The sequence below is a fragment of the Heliangelus exortis genome, chromosome 2 (assembly GCF_036169615.1).
Source record: "Heliangelus exortis chromosome 2, bHelExo1.hap1, whole genome shotgun sequence".
In the NCBI taxonomy this organism is placed as follows: domain Eukaryota; kingdom Metazoa; phylum Chordata; class Aves; order Apodiformes; family Trochilidae; genus Heliangelus; species Heliangelus exortis.
The window spans coordinates 130997803-131016902 of record NC_092423.1 but is presented as its reverse complement, the minus strand read 5'-3'; the positions used below and the strand labels follow the sequence as shown (position 1 = coordinate 131016902).

Genomic DNA, 19100 nt, shown 5'->3' with positions numbered 1-19100 from the left:
CTGAGGATGCATGAAGTACTTCAGAATCCAGTTAAGTGTTGGGCTGCTTCAGTCATAGTTCAAAGAAATGATACTAAAAAAATTAAACTCTGCTGTTAGCACTTTTCTTCTTTTGATTTTCATGTTTTGAGTACTCCAGAGCTATTGTAAAATTTTCAGTAACATATTGATACAAGCTTTTCTTTGAAGCAAAAAGCTTCTGGTACTCTGCTACTGGAAACCATGACTATTTTATGGAGGTGAACATGTTGAGGACTTTGTGCTAGTCATCTAGCAAATCAAGGATACTGGTGAAAGTACCTGTTCAGAGGGTGGCAGTAGTTATGTAAACATGACTGTGATGTTCATATTTGTATCACTGATGCAAAGTCAACCTTAGTCTACCAACTTGTTTCCTTTGTTCAGTGGGGTGTTTAAGGTGTTTTAGCCCCTCAACACACACAGTTTAACTTCAACTGATATGTGACTGACTGAAGATGGGTTTTTTTCCCTGGTTGTGGTGTCTACCACCTGGTGGTTTTATGATTATAATTAATTATTACAGATGTAAGGATTTATCTTGCTCTTTCACAATTTTTATGTAGTTTCACTAAGCATATGACTCGCTGTACACCAGATAAGTATGTTCTTATCCAGCGTACTTGGCTTTATCATCAGCTTCTGAATATAACTGAAAATTCTTGCTGCCACTGATGTAAATTCACCTAGGAGTAAATACTTCTTCTCTTAAACATAGGTGGCATAGTTGAGTTGTGCAGAAAACATACAAAATTCTGCTGGCTCTCTTCCCGAATACTCTGAGTGTAATGACAAGCCAGAGCAGCTGTTCTTTAGCCTAGTATTAGCTTTAGCAAAAGTAACTGTGTTCATGTTGACAGTGCTGATTAAAGTTATGTTACAAATTGTGGAAAATTCTTTTTTTACTGTAGGGAGGTTGAAGAGGAAATTAAGGACAGCTAATACCATGGCCTTGTGACTATTTGTAGCCAAAAGTATCATCTTAGCTTTTTGTGAAGCACTTATCTTCAGCTGTAATGTTTCTTGGTTTCTATCAATACTTCTAATCAGAAAAATATTGTTATTTCGAAGCCAAGCACAGGTGGCTTTAGAAGACAGCTGTCTTATTTTACATAATGATCTCTGTGCAGAGATTAAAAGACCTCTTGGGTGCTCATGTAAAGAGAGAATCTAGTTAGCTGGTTAGTGTTGATAGGTCTTGTGTTAGTCATGAAGATGACAACTGAAAGTCTCAATCAGTTGGCTGTAAACTGCTTTAAACAAGACTACGACTGTAATGGGATGTGAATTGCAGATTTTTGTATTCATCAAGTAGGGCTGATGAAGGTGTAATATCAGGTGTTGGTAGTTTTTGCTGTCTATTGATTTGTACTTGGGATTGACTGTTTCATCTGTGTTCTAAGACTGTATATTTGACAATCTTTTATGTCTTTGGGCTTTGATTCACATTGTCTTTTGGGAAACACTGCTTATAAACAACATCTAATTTGCAGTGAAGGTTTGAGAATAAGGAAGATGAAAGTAAAGCTGGGCTATAACTGTTTCTGTCTTAATATCGTTTCCACTTACTGAGACTGTCATTATAAACCCTACTAGATAGTGGCTTCTTTCGATTTAACCTCTACTGAAATGAAGATTTTTAAGTGTTGCAGGTAATCTTGCAAAGAGAACAACAAAATAAATGTCTAGAAAATATAATGTGTGAATGCAATGGTTATAAATTAGCATCTAAACAAAATACAATATTAATCAGTTATCTACAAGTTTTCTTGAGCAAATGCAGAGATGTTGTATTACAGACAGTCTTTCCATTGCATACTTAAATACTAATTAATGTAATTTAAAAATAATGTAATTATTGTAATTAATAATGCAATTCATGTAATTTTTAAATAATGTAACTTAAGTTTCTGTATTTAAGAATAGTTGAGCTGAGGTGCTTATACGACTATGCAACACTTGCAGTATTTTCATAGTTGGGTAAGCTCAACACAGATCAGTGCACATAGTCTGGGATGCTTTTCAAGACCATCCTAGCATCAGTAGTTTCTTACTCTCTGTAACTTAGTATCAAATTAACAGGACACTGCTTTTCTTTTATTCTTGGCTTCAGTAGAATTGTACTGTCCTTATCCCTAGCAAATGAAGCATGGGCAGAGTAAAAAAATGTTTGTAGAGACTGTGTTACTGTTTATAGTACAGCAGATATAAAAAGTTCTTTATAAAATAGTGGCATAGTACACTTTGTGCCTCTTCACCCACTGGTCTGTTTTATTTGTACAGTTTGTTGCATAATTTAAGGACCCGGATATAAGGCTTGGAAGCCCATCCCTTGTGTTTCTTGGTTTATGACTGTCGGCTTTGTGGAATACGGCTGAGATGAAAGGATTTCTTGAGGATGCAAATTACTCCATTGGCCTGTTGGATGAAGGAGCAACTCTCACAGATGTTATTGACAACTGTATTTATGAACATACTCATGTAAGTTCTGTAAGCTTTCGCAATCTTCTATTTTACATAAGTCTTCAAAGTAGGTCAAGGTGTTTAGCACTGATGAGGTGACAGCAACAGAGACACAGTTTAAACTCACTGTGGAAAGTAGTTTCCTCTTCAGATTCTACTGCTTTACTCTGTTTGCCTTGGGCTGGATTCTGTTGGGGAAATTTGTTACCTCCCTCTGTGTGGCTAGCAGGAAAGTAGTTTAGCAGATGTAATTAAATACAGGTTCCCATCCATACTGTTTCAAGAGATGTTAATTTCAGTGGGATTTAGACAAGGGACCTGAAACTGAGCAAGTGAATATCACTAAGTTAGAAAAATATATATGTTGCTCTAGCTTAAAGACTGATTTCAAATCTCGTGTTCTATCACAGTTTTGTGGTTGAACACCTTCCCTTTGCCATTTTCTCTGCTGTAAATGTGGTTATGAGCATATTGTGAGGTGCAGCCTTTTTTCTTTCAAAGCAGTAAACTGGTCTAAAAGCTATCAAGATTTAGCAATTTACTGGAAAGAAACTTCTTTGTACATGGTAATAGTTTCATTGCATAAGGCTTTGCTCATGAAAAGCAGGAAGATGTTTTAACCTTTGTTTTAAAAGAGTTTTTTTAAAGTTTCATTAACCAAGCACTGTATCATTAATTTGACATACTGAGTTGTTCACTTTTCCCTTGTTTTAGTGAAACTAATGTTCAAATGCAAGTGCTCAACTATAGTGCAGCAAATAGCTAAACCCCACGGCCTTCTGAACTCAGGTGTAGGATTCCCAAATTGTGATTCCTAATATTCTTTTTCTGTCTAGCAAATAAATAGGTAAACTACTGGCAACATGTCATGTCTCCAACCACTGACTGGCTCACAGAGGATAGCTGCCTCCTGCTGCTTTCATTTACTCCTTTAGCTCAAGGGGTAGAGGCCTGTGCCATGGATCTAAAGCTCCAGATCCCATTCCTGCTGGTGACCCATACAGGGGGTCAGTATGCTTCCACCCGATGGAATTTCTATTTGTGTTTTTTAAACAGAAATAGACATTGTATACAATAAGCCACAACATGGTTTTCATACTGCAGAAGTAAAGTGCTGGAATTAACAGTTGATGTACAATCTTAGCTCTTATTGATCATATATTCTGTCAAAGTTTTTAATTTATGTACTTTTTCTTTTACTGGAATTTTACTGAGTGCACATTATAAACAAATACAGAATGATCTGTTTGGATTTTGATCTACTACATCCACACCATGACCCTGATAGTGAGAGAGACTGTGGTAACAGATGCACAAGGGTGACTGTAAATAGTTTCCAGAAAAATGGCTGTGCATTTTCTTGAAGGTTATATACTTGACTCTGCAACCTTGACACATTAAGTTTGAACTTCATGCTTCATAGGCTGTGGAGAACAGTTTAAACTTTATTTCCTGAATTAAAATAATACCGAAGAATTTTTCAATAAAACGAGCTTTTGGCTAGATGTTAAAATAATGGTAATGCAATAGATTTTATTCCTTTTATAAGAAACTATAAATTATGTTGGAACTGTGGAAGCTTTTGTCCCAGTGAAATTTCTTCCTCCAAAAAGTTGCAGACTTTTGAGAATAAAAAGTTGGAAGAGATTTGTAACTAATTCTGTATTTTTAGGTAAAATCAACATTTGGCTTTTTAGTGTCTCTGGTTCAGGAATCTCTGAATATTGTGTAAATAGCATTCATAATATATCTGAAGTGGTAGGTATTCCCTTGGGTTTTTTTTTTTTTAATTGGTTCAGATGGCTAGATGACAGTAAAAGAGGATTGCTCAAGGTCAAAACTCAAAGTTAATAGCAGGATGCAGAAGTGCATAATTCTTTAAGACTTTAATAAGTTATTTATATTTTGACAACAAATTCACAGTTTCAGACATTTTTATTTTCCTGTTTTTCCTTTTTTTTTGTTGTTTTTGTTTTGTTTTTGTTTTGTTTTTAGACTGGAAAAAGAGCATTTTATGTTGGTGATCTTGGAAAGCTTGTGAAGAAGAACATACAATGGCAGAATGTGATGGCACCAATAAAACCATTTTATCCTGTAAAATGCAATTCCACTCCTGGTGTACTCGAAATTCTGGGAACCCTTGGTGTTGGATTTGCATGTTCCAGTAAAGTAAGTTTTTGTTTTCTGTGCCCCTTATTTTTTTCCATCTGTTTGCTGTTTTAAAATCAGCTCTTTGGTATTAAGTGCCGTGGTTTAATACAATATAATTTAAATAGTGAACTCCTGTGTAACTGGCTGCTGCAAATCTATACCTGTACCCTGACAGCAGTGGATAGTTTTCTCTTTAGTGTATTTGACTATATAGTCCACTACTAGAGCATATGTAATTTTAAAAATTCAGTGCACTGGACTGTATCAAATTCTGGTATGCTTCTGTCTTTCAGTCTGAAATGGTATTGGTTCAAGACCTGGGCATTTCTCCTGAAAACATCATATATACAAATCCTTGCAAGCAAGCTTCTCAGATCAAGTATGCAGCAAAAGCTGGGATAAACATCATGATTTGTGACAATGACATTGAGCTGAAGAAAATTGCACGTAACCATCCAAATGCTAAGTAAGTGTCAAAATACTAGTGTTGATTTTTATGTGGTGGTTATTTAGTTTTATCTGTTTTCTGGATTGTTTGAGTTGCAAGCAAATGTACGTGGCTTTTAAAATACAATTCACTTGTATCTGTTCTTTTCTGTTTCTTTTGAAAGTAGCTTTTTTTGGTCTTTATGATAGTAAGTTTGGGGAGAAGTCATCTTTTTCATTTCATAGGGCAATCTTGAAGTAAAGGTTTCAGTGATTAAACTTCAAAAGTCTATCATCTTACCATCTGCATGTGCACCTTCCTCCTGATCTGTTGTGTCTTCAGTGGTTTCTTTCAGGGTATTGTGTCTGAATTAGTGGCTTCAACTGAAGTCAGGGCTGAGACAACCAGTAAATAAGCATGTACACCAGGTCCCATCTAGGGTTTGGGTATACTCTGCATGTCTTAAGTGTGCCTACAGATACTTCCCCACTGGGAAGTGAAAAATGTGATGCCAATTCTATTTTGGTCACTTCAGTATTGGCCCAGATGCTTTCTGTAGAGAATTGGTCAAAGCTGATGGTTCTGGTTGTTAAATACAAAAATTTAATTGCTGATAATGTATTGTGGTCTCTTGTGGACTGGTAAGTGCTCATGTCCTTAAGTGTCACATCCTTCACAGATGAACACTCTGGCTGTGGGCTATGCCCTTTTGAGAAATACAGAGCCTAAGTAAATGCTTTTCAGTGATTAATGAGACAGCTTCCCACAAATGTCATCAGAGCACACTAAAAGGGTGAATTCTGGACATCTTTTACTTAAGCCCTTGGTTCTAGACAGTCTTCAGTAAAGGTTTGTCTTCTCCCAAATCTATGGCCATAATTTCACATTTGGGAAGTTTGAGTTCAGTATCTGAAGACTGCTAATCCCACCCTGGGATTTTTTTTTTTTTCTTTTTTAGATTGCCCTGAGAGTTAATACTGCTGTTTCTAGTGATTACACTTCATCCTCAAGGAAACCTGTCAGTGCTTTGTGTACTGGAGAGTTCTTGTGCAAAGAATGTTATCTGTTATAAAAAACCTTGTGTGTAAAATGTTAGCCTTGACATACTCCATGCATTTGAAAACCTTAGCAATGCTAAAGCTGTCTCTTGAGTCATCAGTGCTTTACCAGTTATCACTGGTGGTTTTAGTGTTTCGTTAGGTTTTTTGTTTGTTTTTGTCCTTGAGTCTTAACAGGCTCTTAAAGGTGTTGTCTGTCATAACATGAAGGACAATATAAACTCCTTTTGAAGGATCTTGTAGTCCAATATTTGAAAAAGCTGCTGTTTACTGAGGACAAGAAACTTAATTTCTGCAGAAGAGCTGTATTTGCTTTCTAAATTTTCTAGAAACCTGATTTCTATCACCCCTTCTGGGTAGTGATTTCTCTGCTTGTGTTTTTTTAATTACAATTTAATTACAAACAACTATTGAGTTTTCTTCTTTCTCTCCCTTGGCTTAGTTTCAGAAAGCCAAAGCCTTTATATAGCCTTGTTTTTTCTCATGTGTGGTTGTTACAGCTAGGTTGTCTGCTTCTAGATGAGGCTAATAACCCTTTGGCCAAGGAAACCCTGCATAAAAAGCTGTAATTCTTCTCATTCTCTAAAATCCTTGTAAATTTCTTCATTAAATTCAGTAATGGGTGGGTCTCTGCTGTTTGTGTCTCTGGAAGTCTTAGTTACATGAATGATAGCAAATTTTTGTAGAGAAAGAGAAGTGCCAGAAGTGCTTAAGTCCTTCATCTCTTATTAATGAACTTTGGAAAAATCCAAATTTAACTGCTGATGTACTAAGAGGTCTAGTAGAGGCACAGTTGTCTTATAAATAAACAAAAATGTAAGCACACATCATCCTCTATCTGTGGCCAGGCTGACATCCAGGAAGAACCACCCTACTAGGTTTCTAGAAATTGGAATTCCACTACCAATGATTTGCAGTAGAAAAATATCTTGCCTGATTTATGATGCTGCCATGACAATTCATCAATAAAATTTAATATTGGATGTCTTCTTTAAGAAAACATCTTTGTCTAATATTAGTGCAAGGTTACAGAAGGGCTTTTGAAAATTTCTTGTATTTTAAAGAATTTAACTTGTAAGAGTTTGTTCTCTGCAGTATGCTGTCCAAATGCTTCGTAAAATGTTTGGCTACTAATTTATTGAGCAGAAGTGCCTATTCTAGTGGAGTAAGAGGAAGTGAAAGGCTAGTAACACTTCCTCAAGATGAAAGAAGTGATATGAATTACAATTAACAATTTCTGGGCAACGAAAGTGAGAAGTTAAGGTTTTAAATGTTATTTTCCCCCTTTATAAAATACATTTTTAACTCATTGTGAGATATTTGGGAAGGGACCATCCAAAGGTCAAAAAAGTCAGAGTAGCTGTTAGACCAAGGCATGTTCTAGTGGCTGTTCTAGGTTTGCTTGGTTCTTGTCTTTAATTGACTCTGAGTGCAGTGCTTTTATCACTTGTTTCTGCTCTCCCTTTTGGTTAACTGTAATGTGATCTTTGCTGTCTGTGGGGATGTTACAGCACAACTTCAGTTTACTACATGACTAATTAATTGATCTTTATTGTGGAAGAGGGAGGAAGAGGTGGTGGCCAGTGGCTTTCTTAGAGGACATCAGTTTGAATTTGAGTTTTGGGGTTTTGGTTTGAATGTGCCTCTGCCACATAAGTGTTACCTTAATGGAGCAAACTGTCAACACTGGCCCTGCATTTTGCCAAACCTGTCCAAAATGAGGCTTTGACCAGCAGGAGGAAGCTGTCTCACTGCATAGGACTGATAGAGATGGTACCCATTGGCTCCCTGCTCTGCCAGTGCCCTGGAGGAAGGGGCAGGGAATGAATGGACACCCTCACCCCATCCCTAGTCCATGTGCTCTGTGAGGAGGGGAGATGGAGGGATGTGGCCAGCACCTGCTTTCAGTGTCTCAGCCTGGTATTCTCCAGATGCTGAGTTTAACCAAATCTGACACGTGATTCCCCATGCTCTCCTCTTGTCTGAAAAGGAGGACAGATGGGAAAAGCATATTGCAGTCTTAGTATTTTTCTGAGGAAGCATACTGTGTTAGAAGGTAACATTCCCTTTTATTACAGCACTCAACAGACTCTTGGTGCTACAAAAGAGTCTTAGTTGCTGCCTTTCGAAATCCCTTGTCCTTGTTGGCTCCATGTTTTAGCCCCTAATTGCTAGTTTTTTCTCCGTACAGGATTGTTTTTATTAGGTTCCCTTGACTCATCCATCGATGGAGCTGGAGTTCTGACAACCTAATCAACACACTTCTGACAGTCTTCAGGCTTCACATGTGCTGATGATGTAAACCAACTGCCCCAATCATCTTCCCCTTCTCTTAGGCTCTTACTGCACATTGCCACAGAAGACATCACTGCTGATGAGGAGATGAATATGAAGTTTGGCACCACCCTGAAGAACTGTAGGCATCTCATGGAATGTGCTAAGGAGCTGGGAGTCCAAGTAGTTGGTGTGAAGTGAGTAACTTTATTGTTCTCTGCTGGTTGAGATGTTTGTATGATGTACCCAAGACTTAGAATACAATAAATTTTTTCCACCTTTAGCACTGCTTTACAGGGGTTTAAAAAAAAAAAAAGCAAAACCAACCAAAAACCAATAACAAAACCAAACCAGTCAAACAAAAAAAACCCAAACAACTTTTGGATCATGAGTTTCTGCTTTCAAGCAATGTTGATATTTAGTAAAACAAGTATGAAACATAGTAATTATTACAGCAACTTTAAAGAGACTATCAGAAATTCTTCAGTCAGCATGAAAACAGTTTAAAAACATCTATTTTCTTGCTGTACTCTTGAACCTCCATGGTAACTTATTTGTGTTATTCCAGCAATGAACAGCATAACAGGTAAGTGCTAGTATAGCAGGGGATAGCTTGAACAGACTTGGAAAAAGATGAACATGGAGTTGGATTTTTCTAAGAGTTAGGTCCTGTGCCATCTTTTTATCATATAAAGACAAAATAGTAATGGGGTTTTGACTTAGAGGTAGCAGGAATGAATCCTAGTGCTTCCAAGTGATCTGTGGTATTTTAATTTGAAGCTGACACCAAGATTTTACTATATGGAGGAAAAATGCTTTAAAAGTCTTTGTTCTGTCTACTGTCAGTTACTAATGTACTGCATACTCATAAAAATTTCAAGGAACCAACAGAACAAAAGATGGTGGGTCATCAGGACAGTAAAAATAGCATTTAAAGTGGAAGCCAGGTTTTGGGGATTTAAAACAATTGTTTTGGTGTAAATATTTTTAATTAATTTGAGATTATAGAATAAACATAGTGTAATCATTACGAATTACAAACTTACTTAAAAATTAGATGACATTAAGAAAATGCACCTCTAGTGTGTAAACTAACCAACAGAAATCACACTACTCCTTTATTTAAAAAAAAATAATTTTAAAATCCACATGTGGATTCATGCAAGTAAATCTGAAACTGACCTTTTCCTCAAAATGGCATTCCTTAAGGAAAAATGCAGACTTAGAGAGTCAGATGGGTATCTTCTATCCAAAACCAGAAGACCATACTGGTCTTTAGGAAGCCCATGGGAATGCTGGTGCTTCTGTTAGCACTTGGTTACTGCCAATATTATGACACTACTTAAATTCTGTGGGGAGGCATCAGTACTTCTCTGCATCTAATGACCTCCTCACCAGCCTGTTCTGTCTTGCTTTGAAACTGAGACTTGCCTGGAGTAAAGAGGCTTTGGAACTGGGTGGCACTGGGACACCTCACCCTCACAAATAGTGGAGAGAACAGGGAGTGTGTACAGTACAGCCCTGGCTTTGAGAAGGAAGCTGGATGGGCCAGGAGAAAGGGTATCCAGGCAAGGCAGCAGCAATTTTGATAAGAGAAGGCAGACTGTAGGTACTGTGTCTCTATTGGCACCCACTTCAGAACAAATGTTAACCACTTTGGTAGTGGAAGATTGGAAGGTTCAGTAAATCTGTTCTTATTTTTCAAAGATGAGAATATTTTAGGATGTTCTTAGCATTGTGATCAAAACAGACCTCAGGTACAGCTCCAATGGAATAAAAGGCAATTGTCATCTGACCTTATTTATTGCACAGTTACTGTATTATCATGCAAGCTTGTCTTGAGCCCCTTGGGAATGAACTGTTTCCATTCCTGTTCTAGATGGTGAAGCAGTTTGCATGGTTTGAAAGCTGTATGGTTCAATGTATTAACCATGTTTTTATTTTTTTTCAGATTTCATGTTTCAGGCTCTTGCAAGGAACTGCAGACATACATTCATGCTTTATCTGATGCTCGGTGTGTGTTTGACATGGCTGTAAGTAGAAATATACATGCATGCAATTACTACAGTAGAGAGGATCCATTCTATTTTAACCATGCCAACAAGCCAACTAGTTATTTCCAAAATGTATCAGTGTAGGAAGTGGAACTTCTAGTAAGGAACAAAATCAATACTCTGTCGTGAGATGTGTGGCAGAGATAAAACAAACTTTATAACCCTGATTGTGGACAATGGTTAATGAATCATGTCCCACTGACAGGCAAGAACCTGGTATGCTATTTTCAAATTAATTTGTTTCTCACTGTAAGGGCAATTTGAAATTCAAATCTGTCCTTCAAATACACAGTTGACCTTTTAAAGTTATGTTAAAATATTAAGCATTTGTGTGTTGGCATTTATCATTATATAAGGACTAACTTGATGCATGTGATTTCTGAGATGAGTAACTAAGCACCATAAGAAATAAAGGTGTCACATTTGTGGAGGGAGAGACTCAAACTTGGATGAAGAGAAGTGGATTTTTCAGATGCTTAAGTGACTCTTATGAGTCTTACTTACATGTTCTATGTGTATTTCTTGTATTACAAAATCAAAGAATAACCTGCTCTGAACATCTGTCTTCCTATTAATGAAAAGCTGCTGAACCTAATTAGAGGAGATTGAAAATCTTTCTACTCTTATCACTGCAGTTAGTGTATTATCTGGGGCTGGGCAACACATGGAGGACAACAGAACTGAAGTTCTTGCTGATCTTTGTGCTGAATTCAGTGTAGCAGTCCTGTCATTTCAGCAGTATCCAAAGGACTTGCATTTATACATGCAAATTGCTAAAATTTTTTTGTCAGAATGCACCAGCCAATTGAGCAAACCTTGACTGAGTGTAACAAATGCCACAAGACAGGAGTTGATGTTGCTGTGGGACTTCTACTTCAGAACTGTCACCATTCTCTGATATCTCAGTTCTATTGCTACTAGATTTAATGGAGCTATACTCATTTTTATAATGTTATGCTGCCTCCCTTGCTAGACCTACTTTGCTATGTTCAAAAGCATAAATATATACAAGCCACACAGTAAGGACCAACAGAAAATATTTTTAGTTATAATTGTGTACTTTCTGCCTGTGCATTCTAGGAAGAATTTGGCTTTAAGATGAACATGTTGGATATTGGTGGGGGCTTCACAGGTTCAGAACTTCAGCTGGAAGAGGTATGCAATGTATTGAAATTTGAAACTTACTTTCATTTGGGAAGTTGAAGTATTTAACCTTCAATGTGCAACCAACACTGCTACCTGAAACAGTCTGAATCCCAACCTAGACTACAATTCATAAGATCTCAATTGGTTTTGAACTCTTTATTGTGCTTAGTGTAATCAATCCTTGGAGATAATTATTTCTTTTTAGTCCTGTTCATATTGGGTGAATGCTGACTTAAATGTCAGAAATTAAATTGCTATCCTCAGCCACCTTCATAGTAGTAATTCAGGTTTTTTTGCAGATTCCAGTTACAGCCCAACTGGTTACTCTATTCCATGGCTTGGGCCAGGATTTCTTAGCATGGTTTGGATTATAAACCCTGCTGCTACTGTGTGAAAGCATCTGGTACTCTGCTCTAGAACCAGACTAAAGGTCTTGCTTTTTACCTTTGCTTTGGCCTAAATGGCATCTTTGTTGTGCAGTGGCACATAAAACAGAATAACATTACAGTTTACACTGTAATGTTTTAAAGACAAAACTCCTTTAATGTAGGACAGTGATGGTGATTCAGTGAAAAACTACTAACAGCAATGACAGCTGTTCTTTCTTTAACTGTTCTGTTAGTGTCCCCAATACTTGTTCATCTGCAAATATCTGGCTTAAGATTTAGAATCATAGAATTGGCTGGGTTGGAAGGGATCTCAGAGATCATCAAGTCCAACCCTTGATCCACTCCCGCTGCAGTTACCAGCCCATGGCACTGAGTGCCACATCCAGTCTCTTTTTAAATATCTCCAGGGACGGAGAATCCACCACTTCCCTGGGCAGCCCATTCCAATGCTTGATCACCCTCTCAGTAAAGAAATTCTTTCTAATGTCCAACCTAAACCTCCCCCGGCACAACTTGAGACCGTGCCCTCTTGTCTTGCTGAGAGTTGCCTGGTTAAAGAGACCAACCCCCACCTGGCTACCCCCTCCTTTCAGGGAGTTGTAGAGAGTGATGAGGTCTCCCCTGAGCCTCCTCTTCTCCAGGCTGAACAGCCCCAGCTCCCTCAGCCTCTCCTCATAGGATCTGTGCTGGAGTCCCTTCACCAGCCGGGTTGCCCTCCTGGGGAGGACCTGCTCCAGGACCTCAATATCCTTCCTAAACTGAGGGTCCTTCCTAAACTGAGCATCAGTATGAATTAATTCATTCCATTTCTAATATGACACTATTCAGAACTGATCCCAAGAAGGCCCCTTTCCTTGTTCTTCTGGATTCATATGTAATTTTACATTTTCTGCTTTGCTGGGCAAACTCAGTACTTGTACAGTCATGAGCATACCACAACTTGAACTTTGGCTAGGAGGAAGGACTGTGTAGTACTTGGATTTGTGGTGCTCAGTCTTCAGTGTTTAGCAAAATGACCCATTTTTTTAAACACTTCTGTAAATTTTGGACCTCTGGAAGGGGGAATTTGGAGAATAGAGGAAGAGAATAAACTTCTGGTGTGCTTAAGGGGCAGAGTCTAGCTGGAGGCCTGTACCCAATGGAGTCCCTCAGGGGTTGGTACTGGGACGTATGCAGCAGTGGCCTGGATGAGGGAACAGAGGGGAATTTTCTGATTCTGAGGCAAATTTGCTGATGACACAAAACTGAGCAGTGGCTGACACCCCAGAAGGCTGTGCTGACATTCAATGAGACCTGGGCAGGCTGAAGGGTTGGGTAAGAAGTGAAATGAAATACAACAAGGGCAAGTGTAGAGTCTTAAATCTGGGAAAGAACAGCCCCATGTACCAGTATAGGTTGGGATCTGACCTGTTAGCAGTGGAGAGGAAAGGGACCTGGGGATCCTAATGGACAGATGGTTGACCATGAACCAACAATGTGGCCCTTGTGGCCAAGAAGGCCAATGGCATCCTGGGGTGCATTAGAAGGGGGGTGGTCAGCAGGTGGAGAGAGGTTCTCCTCCCCTTCCACTCTGCCCTTGGGTAGCCATTTCTGGAGTATTGTGCCCAGTTCTGGGCTCCTCAGTTCAAGAAGGACCGGGAACTGCTTGAAAGAGTCCAGTGCGGAGCCACAAAGATGATTTAGGAAAGTAAAATATCTCCCTTATGAGAAAAGGCTGAGGGAGATGGTTCTCTTTAGCTTGGAAGAAATTGAGAGGTGACCTCATTAATGTTTATAAGTATGTAAAGGGTGAGTGTCAGGAGGATGGTGTCAGGCTCTTCTCAGTGATGTCCAATGACAGGACAAGGGCTAATGAGTGCAAGCCAGACCATAGGAGGTTCTGTGTAAATACAAGGAAAAGCTTTTTCACTGTGAGAGTGTGACAGAGCCCTGGGACAGGCTGCCCAGGGAGGTTGTGGAGCCTCCTTCAATGGAGACATCCACAGCCCACCTGGATGTGTTCCTGTGTGACCTGCACTGGGGGCAGGGGGTTGGACTCTGATCTTCTGAGGTCCCTTCCAACCCCTACCATTCTGTGATTCTGTGCTTACTAGGACTGTTGCTGAGAGTATGTGTGATAAACACAAGCTGAGTTTCGTTGGTCTTGCATCCGACTTCCCCTCCCAGGTTAACCATGTCATCAGGCCCTTGCTGGATGTCTACTTTCCTAAGGAATCTGGGGTTAATGTGATTGCAGAGCCTGGATGTTACTATGTTTCATCTGCATTTACACTAGCAGTTAATGTCATTGCAAAGAAGACTGTTGAGTATGATAAACTTCTTCCTTCTGGAGGTAAGGGTTGTGTTTCTTTTACACATTATTAATCAGTACAGATAATCCCACACTTGAATCAGGATGGACTAGATGGCCTCAGCATGTATTTAACACATTCCCTTATGCTTAGTTTTAATCTGCTTTTTGGATTCTGACCATATGTTCTCAGTGTATCTCACTTTCTTAGTTACATTTACATGGCACTTCTTGTCTCCCTGCTAGGTTTGACTTCTCAGTAGTTAAACCTGTATTAGGTGCTTTATAGAAGGTATATTAGAAGAACACATTAAAACACAGAGCATAAAGTAGAAACTGGATTTATGTTCTTAAGTGATTATTACTGATAGTATTAATTTTATTAAACCTCATGCCTAATGCTGAATTTATAATCTGGTTCCATATATATTACTCTGCTTGTAATTATCCCATTCCCATGTGTGTGTGTGTATAAATATATAAATATATAATTTATATATATAACCCCCTTGTCAGCAGAAAGCAGTTGACTTAAGTTAGATTGTGAAAGGGCTACTTATGACAAAAAATTCATACAACTTCTTTTTTTACTTCCAGTGGAGCAAACCAGGAAAGATGATGAACCAGTATTTACATACTACATAAATGATGGTGTTTATGGTTCTTTTGCAAGTAAATTGTCTGAGAAACTGAATACTATCCCAGAGGTTCACAAGGTGAGTCCTTCTGTCATCCACAGAGGTAATCCTTATTATCCATATATTTTCATACGTATTTATGAAATGTTATAATTATTATTTATAGAATTATTCTCATGTAAAGTTGAATTTTTCTCATTTAATAATCTAAAGCCTGAATTACCTCGATTATTTCTATATAGAAATACAAGGAAGATGAGCCTCTGTTCTCAAGCAGCCTTTGGGGTCCATCCTGTGATGAGCTTGATCAAATTGTGGAAAACTGTCTTCTTCCTGAGTTGAGCGTTGGAGATTGGCTGATCTTTGATAACATGGGTTCTGGTACCTTAGGTGAACAGTCTGCCTTTAACGACTATCAGAGGCCACTGATTTACTACATGATGTCTTTCAGTGACTGGTAAGAACATTCTCCTTAATAGTAGCATGATTGTTTTCACTTCCTTCCAGAGTGTATGCTGAGAGACAAATATAAATTACATTTGATGACAAATACAGGAAGATGCAACTTAACACAAGAGTGTGCTTGTTTTAGTTGTGGGTTGTTGTTTTTCAGTATTCTGACTTTGCTAAGTCTGAACAGAGCTGTGATAAAATGCCTCCTTTGCTTTGAGGTTGAGAAAGGAAAGCAAAATGCCCAGTGTGGACTCAGTGATAGTTGTTGCTGAGTAAGAACTTTTTACTGCATGACATCAGCTTTTGAGGTTTCTTAATGCTGGTAATTGCAACTGGTGTACAACGTTAGCACCATCAGGGTCAGGAAAGGCAGTAATGCTGTTGTGGTGATGAGCTGGGTAACCTGTTCCAGTACCGAGGTAGCCAGGGCCCTGCTCTTCTGCCAGCAGGGACCAGCACAGCTGATTCTCCATCTGCTGGGGCTGTGGCCATCGGATCCAGAGGCAGCAGACCTCCAATTCTATAGTCAGGCATGGTTTCTGATGTGAAATTGTACATGGAAACACCTTACTACAACTCTGCTCTTTTCCTGCTGCAGGGATGAGATGCAAGATGCTGGAATTGCTTCAGACACATTGATGAAGAATTTCTTCTTTGTGCCTTCTTGCATTCAGCTGGGCCCAGAAGACCGCTTTTCCACTGCAGCTTAAACAGGCAGTAACGCTTCATTTAGACCTGCAGTTGCCAGTCTGTAGTTTGTCTGGTCAACATTCCAGTGTGGAAGAAATGGAACAATCTTGAATTCAATTCATTTTCTTCAAAACTTGAAAAAAAAAAAAATAGTAATAGCTAATGGGGACCAGGCAAAACAAGCTACAGCTACAATTCACTGGGGGGTGGGAGGGTTAGATAATGACATCCAAATTTAAAATCAAGTTCATTCAACCCCTGAGCGTTTAAATATGCAACAAAATGGATGACTTAGTGGAGATGGAAACCCACCACTTGGGTTCTTCAACAGTTTACATACAAGTACACAGTTTTTATACTAAGGATTCCTGTTAGAAAAGTCTTGTAAAGTTATTGTCGTTCGCCCAGATATATCAAATGTCAGTGGGAGACCAGTGTGACTTCATTAGATGTTTAGTGTATTTAGAATGTGTAAATTTGTGCTTTGAACTGTAGTTTAATAAATGTAAAATTGCATCATAGTATTTGTTGTATTTGACCCTTGATGTATCCCTTGTATGACTGCAATAAAACTTTGTGTAGATTTTACTGTTTTTCAGGCTAACTTTGGGTGGGACTAGGCAGAAGAGGTAGCCATGAAATAGATGTATAGATGATTGTTTTGAGAAGCCTTTTCTCTAGCCCATTATCTTAGCTTTGTTATAAACCATGAATAACTTAAGCTTGATAAACCTGTACAAGGTGGAAGTAATCTTAGTTTCTAGAAGGCTAAAAGGAAATTTTTTTGTGGTTTATTTTGTTCTTTTTTTTCCAAATGCAACATTAGATTCAGTTCTTAACACCAATCTGCAGACCTGGGATAGCTTTAGATGTGCATGGAGAGAGGTAGACTTTTAGCTATCATGTAGTGCCCCCAGGACAGCATGGGCTAGTCCAACTCTGCAAGTTGTCACAGAACCTTCAGCTCTTTTTTCTTTTAGTGGTGTTTATCAAAGAGGAGCCTTTGACTTCTGCTGGTTCTGTGCAGTGCTGACTCTTAAGAGACATGCTCACAAGTCTTCAGAAATCTCCATGCTTTGTTGTGCTGAACTTTATTTAAATGTGTATCCAGAAAATAAAGGTAAAGCACACAACTGGAAGTACATACACGAACTGCTAATACTGGAGGGTATCTTTATTATGTTATTGGAGCCTCTGGATGTCTTGAAGGTCCTTTCCTTTCTCATTTTAACTCCCCCTTTTTGAAAACTGGACTTGAGGGAGAAGGGGTGTCAGGCTTTGAAATGGTGCATTAATTCCTGAATCCTGCAGTCAAAGGGTACTTCTTTAACCCTTTAGTTGAAGGTGAAATTTCTTTCTGGTGGCAACTGTACCTTATGCAGGTCCCAGCTGATAGGAAATCTTACCTTTAGTTCTGAAAAGCAAAGATTCCGTGAAACTTGATTAACACTTGAAAGTAAATTCTGACTTTAGACTGAAAATGTCAGAACAGTTTTACAAGTGAGCTAGAAGAGGTACAAAATAGCTTATATTTTGAAGGTAGGGTCTATGAAATATTTATTACTGGAACTTAATGTGGAGTAGGAAAGGGAAAAAATAATAGTGGGATTTGTTGTGTTGTTTGTGTTTTATATGACCTAAAATTAGCTATCCCTATGTTTCAAGAATGGGTGTGCACTTGAGTCTAACAGTTTATCTTCCTCTAGATGAAACATAGACTACTACATGGTTCTTCACTAAATAGAAATCAGTTGAGTAAGAGTTTAATGAGTTTCTTTCATGCAGCCTTAAGGAGAGTTGTTCTATGTTAACTTAGAGATAGGTTGAAAAAAAATTCTATAAATAATACAGTGGTTAGAGCAGAAATAAGTGTACTTGCCATTAAAAAGAGCCTGAACTTTGAACACTATGTATTTTAATTTGATTTGCTAGGTGTTACTATTTATATTGTAATTGCAATTCAGAGTTTTACTGAAAATACAAAAGCTGGCTGGTTTCTCTATAGTACTTCTGACCTAAGGCAGCTCTGCCACACTCAGTACATGCCTGCAACTTCTCTTGCTGAGTGAGGCCACTGCTCTTGTATCCATACTGATATGGCCACAGAATTTGATAGGGATCTGTGCAAACAGTGCTTCAGTGTATATATAATTACTCATCCTGCATGCCAAACAGCTCCACCTGCTTTGGCCTGAAGTACTTCCCTGTTGCAGCCCCTTGGCCTGCACACCATTTCCCAAGGAAAATCCAGGGTCACAACCTGAGACAGCACTGGTACCAGTGCCAGTTACTCCTCAGGAGTTCTGTTGGTTCCTTGTGTGTCCAAGCAGCTGTGCAGCTGGCTTACATTGGCTCAAAATAAAAGTGGGTGCCCTGGATCCACCTCTGGCTGTGTTGCCACATACATACATGCTCTTTATTGCTGGGGTTGGTTTTTTTTGGGGGGGTGGAGGTGGGGAGGGAGTAGTCCATTAACGTGTTTCATAGGAAGCTGTATACAGGTTTGAGTCCTGCTTTTTTAAAAAAAGATGAAAAATCCCAAGTTAAACAGAAGCAGATGCTTTAAAAGATAATGTGCAGTGAGCAATTAGGCTTGTAGCTCTGCTTACCTATTGGGGTGGGGGGGGGCAAAGTGCTGCTTTTAGTCCCTGATCGCTGGGTGAATGCTGTGCTCTGGTCTGCCTTGATCCTGGTGATCAGCTTTGCTCTGCTCTGACTCCCACGGGGAACCAACCATACCTTCCCTCTCCTCTGCCAGGAGGAGCAGTGGGGAGGTGCTCTCGGGCTTTGCCTTGGGAGGCAGCTGGAAAGCAAACACAGCCCTGACTGCTCAGAACTGCAGCAGGGTCCTGGTGCTGCAGGGGGGCTGAACGCTGCGAGGAGCTGGGGGACAGAACGGTATGTGACAAAGATGGCTTAACTGGTCTGACCATAACTGAAGGAGAAAGTGATTTCTGTAACTGCTGCAGTCCTGGGGGAGGCAAGTGAACACTTTTTAGTCCAGGACTGCGGGGCTGTTCCTGGGGAGCCTGATAAACACAGCAGTCTG

The 19100-nt window shown here is 39.1% G+C and overlaps 1 protein-coding gene across 5 annotated transcripts in view; it reads left to right on the top strand.

Moving 5' to 3' along the window:
* AZIN1 (antizyme inhibitor 1) overlaps positions 1–16639 on the top strand; it is a 29137-nt gene extending 12498 nt beyond the window's left edge. For 2 of the 5 annotated variants that reach the window (XM_071738162.1, XM_071738163.1), the window contains 10 exons: positions 2302–2499; positions 4477–4650; positions 4926–5098; positions 8454–8588; positions 10343–10424; positions 11526–11600; positions 14147–14312; positions 14868–14986; positions 15151–15365; positions 15960–16639. In XM_071738162.1, coding sequence (XP_071594263.1) covers positions 2398–2499; positions 4477–4650; positions 4926–5098; positions 8454–8588; positions 10343–10424; positions 11526–11600; positions 14147–14312; positions 14868–14986; positions 15151–15365; positions 15960–16071 — 1353 coding nt within the window. In that variant the 5' untranslated portion in view covers positions 2302–2397 and the 3' untranslated portion in view covers positions 16072–16639. Of the gene's footprint in view, positions 1–2301; positions 2500–3317; positions 3489–4476; positions 4651–4925; positions 5099–8308; positions 8589–10342; positions 10425–11525; positions 11601–14146; positions 14313–14867; positions 14987–15150; positions 15366–15959 lie in introns of all 5 variants that reach the window. The other 3 variants (XM_071738164.1, XM_071738166.1, XM_071738165.1) reach the window with 3 other exon arrangements.
* The last annotated feature ends 2461 nt before the right edge of the window (positions 16640–19100 follow it).